Source organism: Orbicella franksi, chromosome 8 (assembly GCF_964199315.1).
Source record: "Orbicella franksi chromosome 8, jaOrbFran1.1, whole genome shotgun sequence".
Classification (NCBI taxonomy): Eukaryota; Metazoa; Cnidaria; class Anthozoa; order Scleractinia; family Merulinidae; genus Orbicella; species Orbicella franksi.
Window position 1 is genome coordinate 11,243,945 of NC_138152.1, and position 17,024 is coordinate 11,260,968.

General features: G+C 37.8%; 1 protein-coding gene across 1 annotated transcript; it reads left to right on the plus strand.

The window, feature by feature from the left end:
• Positions 1 to 2,037: 2,037 nt before the first annotated feature.
• Positions 2,038 to 9,361, plus strand: LOC145495662 (uromodulin-like). The gene is made up of 4 exons (XM_081475286.1): positions 2,038 to 4,824; positions 5,033 to 5,182; positions 8,040 to 8,168; positions 8,994 to 9,361. The coding sequence occupies exons 1-4, from the start codon at positions 4,497 to 4,499 to the stop codon at positions 9,359 to 9,361; spliced, it is 975 nt and encodes a 324-aa protein (XP_081331412.1). The 5' UTR covers positions 2,038 to 4,496.
• The last annotated feature ends 7,663 nt before the right edge of the window (positions 9,362 to 17,024 follow it).

A 17,024-nucleotide genomic window follows, 5' to 3' on the forward strand; every position in this document is an offset into this window, starting at 1 on the left:
ATGTCCTCGGAGCTTTTCTATGCCAAAAGCACGAACAATATCCCTGTTTTTTAAAGTCGAATAGGAAGGATGTAGTGTTTTATTAACGGTAATACAGTCGAATCTTTCTAGAACGGCCGTTATGGAGAGGTTTCAGTAGGGGTGAAATGTAACATCGATATTTTCTTGCGATTCAACCTTTTTATCTTAAAAAAAAAAAGGATCAACAGTGTGACATGTAAATACGTAACAAAATCAAAATATATCAATAAGACTGAAACCAAACAGATACAGAGACCAACGACGCGCAGTATGGAACAAGTTTCGTAACCATGTCCAGTAAAAAAAATGGGGTTTTGTGACACCGTTCGCCAGTTGTTGCTTAACTGGTCGTTGTGAAAAGGTTATTTTAACAGTTGGGACGTCTTTTAGTGGCTGTTGCCGTTGTGGAGAGGTGGCCGTTGTAGAGAGGTTAAAACAAGAGCGACCAACCACCAGGACGAAAAAAGTGGCCGTTGTAGAGAGGTGGTTGTAAGTTGAGGTTCAACTGTAGTTTCCATTTCCATTTCACGCAGACATAGGGTGAAAAAACTCTGCCTACACGAGGCGTACAAGGAGCAGTTTGGATTGCCAGTCCACGCCACGAAAAATGGGAGGGGGGGGGGGAGGACAGAGTTCCATATAAAAATCACGGGGGTGCTCGTCGTACCTTTTAAGTGTTAAATGAGGTTTTGGTAGCCCTTAGGGTGTTTAACCTCAAAAGGTCCACAGCGGGAGCTTTTGCAGTACGTTTAAGGGTACTGAGCTGAAAACATTATGACAGCAGATAATGTGTTATGCAAGGATTGGTATCTCTTAGGGAAGAAAGAATGTCAAGCCACGCCCACAAAAAAGGATCTTGGTTCCCCTTACGGGTTCTTTTAAAAATCTGCGACGGGCAGCTTCGTCCTTTTTATATGGGTGCCCCCCCCCCCCCCCGCCACCCTCGGGGTCCACCAAATTGTCTGAAGTGGGACCAGCAAACGAAGTCAAGTACTTACTCAACTAACGCCATGACAGTAATTCGGACTGGCCAACAAAACGGCGAAGTCTTGGAACTTTAAAAGAGAGTGAAGCCTGGAAACTTTGTAAGAAAGAAATCTGGACAGCGTAGTGCGATTGACGAAGAAGCCTTTGTGGTTTTCTGTCTTGCTGCTTACGTTTTGCAAATGGCGGACGACTGTTGGAACACTCCAAGGAAAATGACGTCAGAGTACGTGTTTTATTCAGAGGTATTTGCCGTATAATGTGATAGGAAACGAAACATTCATCTATAAATCTGGTGGTAAAAGACAGGGGCAATTGTATCCATAAGAACTGCAAGCACACGGGTAAGAAATACAAAGGTTGAATCATCTTGTTTATGCCAGAACTTTTCGACAGTTGATGATGAAGTTTCGCCAACTTCTCGCGCTTTGTTATCATTATCTGGTCTCAGACCAGGATTTCAAGAAATGTTGCGATGAGACGGTTATTTTTAAGTTAGAAAATATTATTTTCCAAGTTGTAGTGGTGAAACGATTTCACTTCATCATGCAATCCTTCACTCCTTCATTCCTTCACCCCTTTACTGGGCCACTTCCTGTTAGACATTTTAACCCCTGCAGGAGGGGGGAACTCCCATATAAAAGGGTCAGGGATGCTTCTGGGAAAATTTGAATTTAGCTCCTAAAGGAGACTAATATGGGAGTTGCTCGAACTTCATTAGACCCCGAAAAGATACCACTTAAAACGGAATAGGTTCGATTTCAAGCCACTGTTCAAGAAAAGATCCTGCGCGCACTTGTAAAACCGACTCGTGTACTCGAGACATCAGCGGATATCAAGCCTTAAAACAGAAATTAAATGAAAGCGTTTTTTTTTAACATTTATTTCTTCGAGTGCACCGTGAAGGATATTTTAAAAGCTTAAAATGGTGACGTTTCTTCGTCAATACCCTAAGTGAGACCAGAATTCTTGATTTGTACCCGAGACGAGGACCATCCCCGACCTTTTCATATTGGAGTTACCCCCCCCCCCCCTGGGTTTCGAACATCCGCCATTTGAGGCCATTTTACAGTCGCTTGCATCGTGTCAAGTTAGTGATTCTTTAAATTTCTGACGCAAGTACTCAATATCTTAGCGCAGAAATGCTCTACGTTGAATAAATTTTCGCACGAAAGTTCTTATAAATAGAAGCTACCTGTAATCATATAAATAGCTTATTTTCCGAAGGAGCTCGCTCATACAGATTTAACCATACTCGATTGTCGGAAAAGAAGAAATTGAAAGTCACAAAATTGACGAACTGTATGAATTTCCGAATGATTCAAGCAGTGATTTGAGGATAATTAAGGAAAATTCGAACGACGTGTTCGCTTTTTTTTTTTTACACAATATTGTAATTAAGTACACATGAATACTAAGATGAGAAATAATATGATGAGAAAAGATAACAAAGAAAAAAATATCATTGATACTGGCTTGGAAAATAAAGAACGAAAAACAATAAGAGGAATAAAAATGAGAATCATTACCTGCTTTCACAAGAAGCGGTACTTTCTTGATAATTGTCTCGGTCTCTCGGACGAGGATAACTCTGTCGCGGACCGATAACTTCCCGAATGTTTTCAACAGTGTTACATCTCCTCGTGTATTCTCTTACCGTCGCGTTTTGCACTATTTCTTAACAATGCCAGTGGGCTTTAACATAACCTTAACTTAACTTACGGATTAAACTTGAAGTCAGTGGCATCAAAATTGTCACTGTTTACAGATGATCCATTTTCCAAGGTGAAAGGCTTTATTTAAAGTAGAGTGTACCTGTCTTCATGAAATGGTTGTGGTGCCTACGCCAAACATGATGGATCCAACTGTGATCGATTGTTTACTCAAGCTTCACGTTTAAAAATGTTTTTTTTTTCTCTTGAAGTCAGGTTCGGCTGTGGGTCTTCCACAAAAATTAAAACTGCCGATATTGAACGAATAATGTGTGCTACAGTTGTCACCACAAAACAAACAAACAAACAAAAAAGAACATAGGCGGAAGGAAAATAGGTTTCGGGCGATATGCACGTGTCGGTGATCTAAATAAATTCGCATAACATTACAACGTACCAAAAGCAGCGTCTATTTTCATTTAACTGCAAATGTTTGCAAAAGCTAATCATGTAGTCAATCTAAAAGGAAAAAAAAACAAATTACAAGCATCCGTTATTGACGAAAAAAGGTTTCCAAATTCGCTTAGTTTTGTTCTTGATGAAAGTAGCTGGCCAAGTTCCATGTAGGTTTCACGAATGACGAATTTACCAAAATGTACCACACGTTCATGTCTCTTGAGGGGTACTTTCTCAGTTTAGACTTCAAATTCTGTGCACCAGTGGGCTTTTGATGGTATTGAAATTAGCTAAAATTAGCCCTTTCGCTCACGAGCTTCGATAAAGGTACTTGTATCGACCTAAAATATTATAACATTTGGAGCTTTTACTAATCTAATGAATGCTTTAGAAACAGCAAAAAATGGGCTGTGAGCTAGCCAAAGTATATTGATAGATATGATCGCGTTGATCTCTGCGAGCGAAAACAAAATGCACAATTTTCGGCCATTTTCGGCGGCGGCTGGCAGCTATAAAGGCGATTTTCGAACTTTCCTGGATTACGAAATAACTAAAGCGCTTCAGGACCTTTGAAGGATATTTCCGAAAACAACTCACTATAGAAGTGATTTGGGCAAAATATGAAGAAATCCGAAATTTCGCGACTGGAAACAACGCTGGAAACATTTTGAAAACGCAACAATTACCAGTCATTTTGGATTTGTGTTTGAGGAAAACTCTGACAGGGAAATCGCTTGATTATCGTGACATCATCCTTCTTGAAAAGCCCTGTTTTCAAAATGTTTTCCGTCCACACTAAAACACAAGCCGGCGTTTTCAAATTTCTCCAGTTTGAAGAGCATTTTCGAAAAGGATTAGAGGAGACGGTAAGACTAACCGTAGAAATATAGTCCGTGTTTTTAAATTTCTCAATTTTATTGTGGCCGCAACCTGATTTTTTCACGTTTTCTCACAAATTGAAGTTAAATTCGATGATTTCGTCACAAGCCGGTACCTAGATACAGAGCGTTACTGAGATTGTGTAACGGATCGAGGCCGCACCTCTGTTTGAGATATTCTAGACTCTTTTTGTGTTTCTATTTCATTTTCTCGTTGTTTGTATAGGGCAAGAATTCGACAAATACGCCTCAAGTAGACTATTACCTGATTCAAGATGATTATTTTATAGTCTTTTTTAGATTTATTTCAAGATTACTTACAGGATTGCTTACAAACAACACTGTATAATAAGCGATGGCGTGTTGTGTCGCTGCCATTCAGAGCTATTTCTGCTCATTGACACTCAGCTATAATAGAGCAAGTTGCTCGCTTGCATCTAACAGTAAATTTTTTATGTAAGGCGCCAGAAACATATTATGCAAGACTTGATATTTTTCTCTCCATATGACAGTTTCAGAAGCTGGCATAAGTATGGCCACTACGGTGCTTCTGATGTCTCAGATGTTTTTTAAACTGGACGCTCAGCAGTGTATAATTCGAGGCGAATATTCCATCCGTGGCATGATGTTAAAAGGACATACCTACATCGAGGAGAAGACCGGAATCTGGCTTAATTGTTTAGACAAGTGTGATGATGACGTCAGATGTCAAAGCTTTAACTACGTCATCAGCCAAGGCATATGTGAGTTGAACAACCGCACCAAAGAAGCCAGACCTGCAGATTTTGTTCCGGACAGCGATCGCTTCTATATTAAACGATTCAGGAAAAGAGGTATTGTTCTTCTTTGAACAGTTCATCTCTATCTTTTTTTGAGGATAGTAATTGTGTCGTATACAGGCGTGCCCAGAATCTCATTACATCCCGAGGACTACGAACAAAGCCCGCAGTTTTTCGTCAAGAGAGCTTAACAATAGCGGTGTTTAGTAATGACAGAAAAGCGCCAAGAAAAAAACAATGTTTTTGAATTTTCTATTTTTAGTTCCCCTTGGATCCGTTCCCGAGTTGCCAGCTGAGTCGTGCCCCGAGATCAGGGCAAGTGAAGGAGAAGATGCAGTCAGCGGTAATTACTGGTTCGATTCAATTAAACCTGGAGAGGTAGTCCTGGCTCGTTGTGACATGTCTAAACTAGGTAACTAGACGTTCGGGGTTTTACCTCGATTTATTATTTTCAAACCCGTCGTAATAAGCCTCATCTACGCGCTATAAAATGCCTCAACTTCGAGGCTGTTTCTATGATTAGAGACTCTGTATTCTACAAAATAAGGCATATTTGCGATGCGTACAACTTTGGCGCTAAATCAATTTTTTACGAACTTTTACATTTAAGTTATTTTACCTTTCTATTAAGGTAATCTAACCAGCAGTGTCAGTTTTTATAAACCCTTCCCGCAATAAACGTCCCCATAGCGAAAATAACGTTCAAGACATGGACATAGACTGTTTAATCTATGAGATGCTCTTCATAAAGAAGAAGCCTAGCTTTAAAACCCAATCGGGCTCCCTCCGCGCAAAACTATTTGTTTAGAGTTAAAACAGCAAAAGCATTTATGAAGGTCATGAAGCCGAGAGCTACAAAGATGGGTTTCAGGTCTGCTATATTCTCTCGACTAATAATTAACAGTCAAACAGGCTCTATCTTCCCCGTGCAACTGACAGCGGGTGGTCAGAACCAGAAGATTCCCACCCAGCAAGAAATTGTCTGTGGAACAGATATGTTTCAAGGAGCAGATCCGTTGCCATTCCCTGACTGGATTATGATAATGATGGATATCTGATAAAGATGTTTTGTTTTTCTTTATAACAAGCAAAAATTTTAAAAGTTACTTAGTTAGTGATCTCTTTTGCCTATTTGCTCCGGGCCGGGATCCGTCAAATATATCAACAGAAGCTATTGCAGTTTAATCCTTTCAATCTTTTCTTCTAAAACAGATATCGATGATTGCGCAAGTCATCCCTGTAAGAACAACGGGACCTGCACAGACGGAGTGAACGGATTCAACTGCAGCTGTGCATCAGGATTTAATGGCGCACAATGTGAAACAGGTAACTGTAGCCAAAATTTATTTTCCTTCAGATGTTAGGAGTTTTTAATCTCTTTCTATGTCGCTTGCTGTGCTTTTATTGTTTAAACTGCTTGAAAAGGGCAGAGACATATATTTTTGCTGCTGCAAAGTTCTATTGTATATGACCGATATGTGATAATAGATTTTTGGCCTGGGAAAGCACTTCTGTAAAAACTTGTGAAAACTTTCTGGTTGCGAGGATCAGGACCGCAATCTGTTAAAGGGAAATATCTTCAGAGCCGCCAACAGCACTCAGCACTTAGGTACAACGATATCATTTTAATCCAAGAACGTAACAAAAGAATATTTTACAAGGCACGGCTATTTAAGCCGAAAACACAATTCTAAAGGTTTACGAAAACTTTTAAAAACTCTCAACTAAACGTTATCTCATACATTTCAGGAAGCTCGATTAGCTGTAACGGAATTTGTAGTTTTCAACATTAATAACTTTCAAAACAATAAAGGGAGATAACAGTTCAACAAAAAGACTAACACAGGTAGTAATTACAGCTCAGCGCTTATTACAGATATGATTACAGGTGTTTGTTACGGTTAATGAACTGGAATAGTAAACTGCAACTTAGAAATGCAAAATGAACTAAAACAAATGTATCTAAACCGAATATGTAAAATATACTAAATAATCTGATTTTCTCTCCTCACGGTTATTATCTTTCTACCTTTTTCCCTTACAACAGATATCGATGACTGTACAAGTCATCCCTGTAAGAACAACGCGACCTGTATAGACCGAGTGAACGGATTCAACTGCAGCTGTGCACCAGGATTTAATGGCACACAATGTGAAACAGGTAACAAAAACCAAAACTAGTTAATTTTCATTGATATTCTACGGTTTTGAATCTCTTTCTAAGCTGTTTGCAGTGTTGTATCTTTTAACTTCAAGCATAGTTTTGTTATTGAGTTTTGTTGTTGGTTGTTACAGGTTCTATCGAATGTGACCGTTATTAACTTTCTGCCTTATCACCTTGAAACAGATATCGATGATTGTGCAAGTCATCCCTGTAAGAGCAACGGAACCTGTACAGACCGAGTGAACGGATTCAACTGCAGCTGCGCACCAGGACTTAATGGGACACAATGTGAAACAGGTAATCGTAACAGATAACATCACCAACCTTATAATTCGTGTAAATAACAAAACAGCGATGTTCACAGATATTTTTGCTTATGCATTTTTGATTAAAGAAAGCACATTGTTTCCAAAACTTTCTTTTTTCTCCATAATTCTATCCAGTTTACCTATCGAAGTCTCTAAGGAGCGACACACGACCCAACGTTAAACATGCCAAACACAGTAGGGCGTGTAGTTCCATGGTCATAACCTCCAATCTGGTGACGGGGGGACAGATGGGGAATTGACCGCATGGGTATGGCTTCGATTCAGGGCCGATGTTACACCTGTTGTGGGCAGGTGGAGGCGAAATGATGCGAAGAGTTAGTTACTTAGACGAGTCAACGAATTGAACTACAGCTGTGCACTAGACTTTACTGGAACACTGTGATTGAGATAATCGCTGTAGATAACAGCAGGTGATACCACATGCAAGTAATAGGGCTGAAACGCCTACAATCGATGGGCAGATGGCAGTATTGTGTGGTTGATATCACTGAAAGTTTCCCGTTAGCCAGCCACACGATTACTCTAATAAAATGTATCTTTCTATATGCTGTGTAATCACTTTTGAAATGTAAAAACTTTGGAGTGGATTTAAGGCGCCAATTCTACTTATTTTCCTTCGTAACAAGGTTCACTTGAGATTTTTCTGATATTTTTTTCGCCTTTTTCACGTGTAAAGTAGTTTATTTGCCCCAGAATTCCCTTTTATGCCCGTAATGGGACACTTAACCATCCATTGTGACATTGAAATAGTAACACTTAGATCCCTTTGTTTTTAGACATCGACGAGTGCGCAGCACAGGTCGACCCATGTGATGCTGTTGCCAACTCTGAGTGCAAGAATACAGATGGATCGTACAACTGCCAGTGCAAAGATGGATTTGTAAAGAACGGTTTTAAGTGTGAAGGTGCAACACAGTTTTATCATTAGTAGGGATATCTTCTATTCTGTTTTAATTAACTACAGTTAAAAACTTTATTTGTCGTTATGTAAGGACGGTTTGTCACATTTAAGAATCTTATTTAACAAGTAGGCATGTATCAAGACAAAAATAATAAATAACCCATATGAAGTTAGAATCCACTACATAGTTGGTTAAAGTATCCCACATGGTATTCCTCCAGCGGTTTATCCAATGCCAGAGAGTAAACATACCTTAGCTATAGTGGAGAAACACTGGCGCTGATTGCGATGTTCTCGCACTTAGAGTCGATAAATATCATCCCACGAAGGACAAATTTATTCAGCTATGGCTTACATACAGGTTACCCAACAGCATTTGAACTGGAAATTTCAAATGTAAATATGAAGATTTTCTCGTATAAACAGACAAAAAGGTGGTAATTAATACCTATTGTAGAAGCTATATTTCGGTGGCGAGATCTTTTAACAACCTTGTTCCCAGGAAAAATGGAAACAAAGACAAATCATATAGAAATGTTTGTGCATGACCGGATGTAATAAAGTGATGTAAAATTGAACAAAATATATGAAGTGACTGTATTCAAACTACAAGTAACACCCAACGACACAGCACGACAGAGGTATCTACGGATCAGGGGAGAGTTATTTACGTATTACCCTGTTTGTTTTTTTTAGTTGACATATGTAAGAACTAGCAAAATCTGACAAACGCGGAAAGAAGATATGACTACGTAACACAAGACGACATATGTCAAATATCTTCTGTGTTTATCACATATTTATTTACACATTTGTGTATTTCCTTTAGTTGATGTATGTCACTGGCAAAATTACCAAAATCTGACAGATGCAGAAAGAACATATGACTACGTAACAGTAAACGTCAAATGTGACAACACACTCTATGGCTGGTATCGCTTCCAAGGAGCTGCAGGCACAAAAATGGTGACCACATGTCCACCGATGAACCGTTGTGATGCAAACTTTCCTGTCTGGTTGAGTGGTGGTCATCCTACAGTGGCTGAGGGTAAAGTCATAAGAAAAGTCTGCTTTCATAAGAATGTGAACTGTTGCTACGACTGGTCGTTCATTCAATTAAAGAACTGCGGCTCCTATTACATCTACAAGTTATCAAACCTGGGGAATTGTCCTGCCCGATATTGCAGTACTGACTAATCCGGTCATAGCATATGTATCTTTCAGTTAGCTTCAGTTGAATAGTAGTGGCAAGAGACTTAGATCATTGTCTCTCTTAGTGCCAAGCGGGATATTACTTCCCGACATGATTTCCTACAGTAAAACTTAACCATGGCCTGGCTGTTCAAAGCATGACCAAGCGAGTCCATAATTAGTGTTACCCATTTATAAACTTCAGCCATTTTTTTTTCTCTCAACTTTTGACGACGGCTTACAAGCTCTAAGTCCTCTAAAAATAAACAAAGAAAATACTTTACCCACGAAAGAAAACTTTAAACCTCCATCAACTCTTAAACCTGGATTACGAACAACCTGACCGCTATAAACAAACAAAATGCACATCGAGTTTCAGGCGTTTCTCGGGAGAAGACTTGACGGCGTGATATAAGACGGCTGTTTTTTTTTTAGGCAAGACACTGTAACGCTGTACAGTGAGCTAGTAGATGCATAGCAATGATATCAAATCGAATAGCATTAGCAAAGTAACTCGCATTCTCTTAACAAAAGTAAAGGCTTTAAAGAAATTAGTTGCTCAGGTTGCTTTGTTATAACTTTGTACGGTTTGTCTTCTAAGAGAGCTTCTCAAAACTTTGTTTGGCCCTGCAGTGAAGATATTGAAACAAAGCAGGTCTATTCTTTTCGGTGATTTGAGCAATCCATTTGCTCTCGTTTATAGAGGAGGAAATAGAGTGTGATTACAAAAGCTTAAAATCTGATAATTTTTTCGATATTCAGTCGTGTATATAATTTGTGAAAAGTGAGGGGTTTTTAAAACTTTCATAACTTCTATTCCTCAAGACAAGAGACTTCAAAAAGAAATTTGATATGAAAGGCAGAGTAACAATTTTTCTTGATTGCGCGGAACAACCATTACTTTGTCTTATCTTAAAAACTCCTTTTCCTATCGGTTTAGCTTAATTTATTTAAAAGTTATTGAACACTTTTTAACCAGTTTTGATTGAAATTATAAGCAGTATACAATATACAATATGCACGTTTTTAGCTTGTGTAGGTTGACTTTTGTGTTGTATGTTTGTTTATCTGTGTTTTTGTTCGATTTGGTTTCTCAAAAAAATGTATCTAGTGTAATCGCCTGTAGGGAATGCCAAAAGTTCTTTAGTAAACATGGTTGGCTATTGCCCAGACAACAGTCAAACTTAAAAATTTGCTGACGTCCCAGACATTATACAAGCATTTTGCAATTGTATGAAATAGTAACTTCTCGTAAATTTAACTTAGTAGCACAACCTAGTTTCTGTAGTATAAGCAGACCGAGAAGTTTTATAATTTTTTTTTTAAATTACGACTTTTTGTTTCTTTTCAAATTTGGTTTACATTTTTTAAAAATTAAAATTAAACATTTAACCAGTAACAGATCTCTTCAGGTAGTTTTACAAACATACACTAAACGCCTGCATTTAAGCCACACTAGCGGCCATTTCAAAGACACAAACCACAAAGGTTTTGTCGGATTTATGAAAGGAAGCAGGTGACGTTGTGAAATATTTACACAAAGCGTGACAAAGGTTTTGGCTCACGGTTTTAGCCACCGTAGTACCAATGAATGCGATAGCGCGCGGCGCTTGCACGTACAAGACGGATAGAGGAGAGAATTACGAATTCCTTGCACGGCTGAAAATGCCGGCTGATATGGAATGACGGTGGTAGAACTCTCTAGGTACAATATGGCGGATTTTACAAAAGAAATTATCTCAACTCTGAAAGTTCCAAGACTGCTGATTTCTGTTGCAGCATTTTGAGCTGGTAAATTGTGTGTACATAATGTAGATATTAAGAGGCCAACAAAAGAAATCTCTTCCAGAAATTTTGCCTGTTTCCTCACTCTATCAAAAAAAAACTCTTCCTTCGGTAATCTAACCAAGAAACAATTCAGTTTGTAAGTCTCCTCTTTCTTTTAGCCCAACATCTGTCTCAAAATTCTTTTTGGTGTTTCAACTTTTCTGATCACATTGATATGAAAATTTCAGTTTTTATCACATGGATTTACATTAAACTTTGTTTAATTCTTCAAGGATTTTGCCTTACGTCATTAGGACATTATTTCGCAATCTTAGTCTGCATATTCCTTAGTTAACTCCACTGTGATAGACTCCAGGCAACGAAGTTATTTCCACAGACAGGCATCTTTCAGGGAATGATCAAATTCCTTACTTTAATTTTGTAAATATATTTAAGCTGTAGTGCTAACATGGCGTAAGGTATTTAAACAGACAATTGTCACTTATAGATATACGTCCAGTACCTTTCTTATTTGATTCTGCATATGTTAGTTATGAATATTAATACTCCTTTCTAACTTTTCTCATTTGCCTTACAGTTTAAATATAGTGTATACAAGACAATTTCTGGCTGAAACTACAAAATGCCCAAAATTGCCTTGCTTACAAGTTGGATTATAGTTAAAAATTGTTATTATTGGGACAGTTTTTAACTCTATAATCACCTTGTTAGTTTTAACGTCTATTTAAAACTATGGATAAGGACTCTTTATTATTATAACAGTAATTATTATTCACCTTGTTACTCAAAATAATGTAATGTTTAATGGGTTTAGTACAACTAAGTTATACATACACATGTATGTTTAGTTATACTTACCACAGCGCTAAAGTTATTCAAAGTGCCAGTAGCATGATAGCGCGTTTGTCAAGTTTTCCGTGCGACAAAAGGCACCAGGAGTCAAAAGAAAAGCGCTGGAATTATTGTTGATTAATTTGTTTATGATGCAAAAGTAGATTTCAAATAGCAACAAATTAACTTAAATGAAAATTCAAGTTGAGGATGAAACTAACTCTTATCCCACCAAATTTCTTTCCCGGTTAAATTTACATCCCACGAAGTTATTAGTTCTCTTACAGATTCCAGCAGAAACCAATTAATTTTCAATCTAAATACAATTTTCAAACTGTAGAAATGACGTGCGCGCTATCACGCTACACTAGGGCCCAATGCCATCTTAGTGCAGTACTAATTAAATTACATTAGGTACAATACAACGTTTAGTAATGACTTATCCAACATATTTTAATATTCAACCCATAGAGAGGTTTTTAACTGACTGTGGTAAAACGACAACCAAGGTAATCCCTTTGACCAATCAGAAAGGACACAGACATTCGACTGAAGCAACATTGAGCTCGAATACGAACTCGAGAAAAGATGTGCGAGCGAGGCTTAGCTAGGATTGCTTGAGAATGTGTCGCTAGGCTTTTAAACCAATCACTAAGCGTAGCGAGGCAAAGTCAAAGCAAATTAATGAGAATTACCTTGGGAATTTAGGGTAAAAATCTCTGTGTTAGTAAATTAAAGCATTCTTTCTGAATGGATGATATAGTTATAACCTGTCGGTGTAAATATTGTTTTATTGTTTAAATGTGCCACAAGTCTGGATGGAACGTAATGATGTTATCTCGAAAGGTGTTTCTGTTGGGAAATCAAAACATGCCACTTAACCATGGTTCGTTTTAAACATTAACTTGCTGTCAGTGTTAAACGTATAAGAAATACGGCGAAGAATAACTTCTCTTCATATAAATTTTTCCAGTCTGTTAATAACGACTGAAGAGCCTACTTGTAGAGATTTGGATGGAAATGAGGGTGGATAAACACAGAATTGAATTCAGATTAAATTAGAAGTACAATCTCTAAACTCGGTAGTTAAGACATTTGTTCCATCCAGACATGAATGCAATAAATCTGTAAGTATATGTTTGTTTTAGAAAAACTCATGTACACGTTTCAGAATGTTAAACTAAATTAAAATTCCTATAAATGTCATGGCTGTTAATCTTTTCGGATAGCTTTTATACTGTGAAAAGATGAAAGTAAACGGCCGACCTCGATCTAGTGGTACTGCCCGATTCTCTCTGACAATGACACTTAAATTCTTTCATTGAATTCTTTATTATCCTCCACCACTTCTTTCTTTCTTTGTAATCACCTTTTTCACTTTTCACCTCTTCTTCACTATGTCCTTCCTCTTCATGGCAGTTTGCCTCTAATCGGTGAGCTTTGCATAAGCACAAGTGCACATATCCTTGCTTCTGGATGCCAATTTCCCTTGTTAATGAGGCTTGCTAATCGAGCTTTGTGCCAGTCTGCTGTCAATTTTTCTAGTTTATTTAACAGAAGTATTTGTTTTTTAATACACTTGTAAACTTCCTCAGAATCCCGTTTGATGATATTACGCCTTGTTTCTTCTTGGATTTTGTTTAGGCGCTCTTTCTTTCCCTTTTCAGCTTTTCTTTTCTTTTTCTTTTTTTTTTTTTTGTCTGCCGTTCCTCATTCCTGTCTTATTTGGCAAACCTTTGAAGGCTCGGTCAAGACTTCGCTTTAAGCTTAAAAACTTCTCTTATTTGTCACTGACATCTCGTTTCATTTGACCAAGTTCCTCTTGCACTGCTTTAGTATACTGATATTCCTCACTAGCCCATGGCTTAAGTTTATTTCTGTTAAAAAGTGTCCTCAAATTAGATGGGATGTTATTTTCTTCCTTTTTCATTTGGGACATAATTTTTTCGAATTTTTTAACACCTTTGGACACAATGCCTATATGATTAGGCCTTAGTTGGGTCGGGGACGTTCTCATAAATTTAAGACAGGAGGCTTCATTTGTTTCAGAAAAAAGTACACTCATGTCATGCATGACCTTTTTGAGATATTTTTTTGATTTGAAATCTTTTTTTTCCTTTCCTTGTAAAGGTACTTTAGCAAGTTACCTAGCAAATAGGGCTGTGCATGTTTGTACATGCTTGGGAGTATTTTGTTGAAATACTTGGCCTTTTCATTCTTTAGGTCTTTATACAAGTTCTTGAATTAGCCTTCGCAGTTACTCTCTGTTCCAGTTGACAATTTTGGTGATGAATTCCAAGGCAGCCGGCATGGAAGAAATAAAATATAAAGAAACATAAATATAGATAATGAAAGAAATATATAATGAGAACAGGCCTCACATTGCCATTCAATTTCTGCCATGCAAATCGTTCAGTCCAAAAATACTTTGAATGAAATAGCAAAGAATTGTATTATGAAAAGTATGTCAAAAGAAAATAATGCTAAAGAACCCGCAAGACCGGATGGAAACTTAAACAGATACATAACGTGAGAAATGCAAGCAGAAACAACAGGAAACGCAAGCAGAAACAACAGAAATGCTTCGAGGACTATGATTGGAACACTCCTTGTCGCACTGGTAAAATTGGGCAATTAAGCAATCAAGAGCTTGACAAGTATCCGTCAGTCATTTCAACCTTCAATTAAAGGGCAAGAAAAATGATAAGGTGCAACGAGTCACTGCACATGCCTTGATCAGAATGGGTGAGGTACTTGATACCCAAGTCTCTCTTCAGCGGCACGAAGTACTGCAAGATGATAACAGTGACAATGATATGGACAGCAGTTCTGATGCGGAAATTGACAGCGGAGATGATATCGTTATTTCGCATCTTTGTAGCTCTGATTAATCGGAAAGCGAGAGTGATTCAAAAGGAAAGCAACAGTTACAGAGTACCTGTTGTAGCACAGGTCTCTGGCCAAACCCGATCTGGGCGCAATATTGTGAGGTCGTTCTCTCACAGTCGTGACTTTCTTTTGTATTAGTTGACCCATGTAAGTGGACTGTTTGGAAGTGTTCACCGGTATGCTCTATATGGCTAAAAGAAATGCATAACCCCCCCCCGTCCACTCCTATCCTTATTCATTTTAGTGACCCCCTCTTCATTTTCTAATTTTTTGATCATTCCCCCTCTTATTTTCCAGCCCCCCCTCCCCCTTCACCTAGGGCATAAATATTGAATGGTCCCTTATTGTTCGGTATACATACAAGCCTTGTCGAGGAGACAGACCTTTAGCAAGGACGGTCGTGACAGATTGCAGCGGCTACCGGAAACAACAAATGACTTCCGTCAATGTTCTGCGCATGTCAGTGATGTTTGCTTACCGTCTTCCACTCCGCACCGACCTGAAATGAAATTATCATTCAGTGCGTGGTTACCAAGTGTTAAACTTTTAACTTGGAAATTATACATGTGATCGTCCTTTGTTGGCTTGCCTCTAGACCAAGAGTGACATAATAACATGTAGTATATAGTCGAACCTCCGGTTGCGACCACCTCTCGTAAGCGACCAGTTTTCCAAAATACAAAGTTTTCATGTGCATGGAGGCCTGCAGAATATAATGTTTGATATCACTCCCTTTAAAAATAAATAAATAAATAAATAAATAAATAAATAATAATAATAATATATTAATATTATCATCATCATCATTATTATTATTATTATTATTATTAATTTAAATATAGGCTTAGCTCGTGGCTGCAATAACGCCCTAACATATATTTATTCAATATTCAGGTTAATTAATCTTGAGCCACTTTGAGCTAAAAAACAATATATTTTTAACAGAAAAACAACGAAATTTATATTTATATTTTCAGTAAAGAACAAAAACAAAGGTGGAGAAGACAATAGACATGAGTTGTTGCTTTATCGAAATACAAAATAAAAGGTCTTCGGAATAAAATAGTTTGCCATATTTACATCGCAAGCGTAACTTGGCGCCTGAAAATATATGTTTTTTTTTCCAATTTAGGAGTGTGGCAAAATGAGAAGCAGACAATATGTCAATTTGTTTGCAAAAGGAAAAGCATAAATTTAAATTCATTTGTTTGAATGGCGTTTAATTAATTAACTAACTTTTAACTTAAGGCAACCACATGCTTGCAGGGCTGTAAAATAAATTGTTTAACATCCTACCTTTTGCCAAAACGTCAACAAAGCCGAGGAATATAGTTAAGCTAACAGTCGAAGTCGCAATGACGTCCTGTTATAGATATGCTTTCAACATTTAGGCCAACTCTATCTCGAACAAATCTGAAGAAAAAAAAATTAATAAGATGAAAACAACGAAATCAATGTTTAATTCATAATAAAGAACCAAAATAAAGATAGGGAACACGGAAAATGCCGTCGAAATTCCAGGTTTTTAACTGAGTGATTGTTAAAAACATGAGTTTGGAACGCATCTTTCATTGAACTAAACACTCATAAACAAGCGCAAGAAGGAATTCCTTCTTATAAGTTTAGTTGAGAAACCCGCAGATAGAAATATTTTGTTCAAATAATAAGTGCGTAATTTAAACGGAAAGTTCTAGTAGGAGCAGGAGGAGCCAAACTGACATGAGCAGAAATAGCTCTGAATGACAGAGACAAAACACGCCATCCCTTATTACAGTGTTGACTTGTAAAGAGCTGGTTATCTGTCGACTTCACATCGCCAGCTGGTGCTAGCTCAATTCTTTCCATAGGACTTCAGAACTGAAGACGTTCGTTGCGGTGAAAAATGAATGTTTCTGCGCTCCTCATTTTTGCGTCATCGATTTCAATAACGCTCCGTCAAACGCAAGCTCAGGGTGAGTTCCAAAATGTCCTTACATTTTCATTGATAGCCTTTCAATCGCGTTTTATACTATCCTACTTTGTGTATCCTAACATCCACTTGCCTGGACTGGCATCCCAAACTCTGCCTCATAAGTGGGTTGAGTTTGTTGTTGGTTCTTCTCTTCAACCTCTTCTTCTCGGTCATGTTTTTTTCCGCGTACTCCTATTTTGCTATCTTTAT

Coding starts and splice junctions, on each gene's coding strand:
- LOC145495662 (XM_081475286.1), top strand. CDS start 4,497: ATGACAGTTTCAGAAGCTGGCATAAGTATGGCCACTACGGTGCTTCTG. Junction 4,825..5,032: donor TAAACGATTCAGGAAAAGAG/GTATTGTTCTTC, acceptor TTCTATTTTTAG/TTCCCCTTGGATCCGTTCCC. Junction 5,183..8,039: donor TTGTGACATGTCTAAACTAG/GTAACTAGACGT, acceptor CTTTGTTTTTAG/ACATCGACGAGTGCGCAGCA.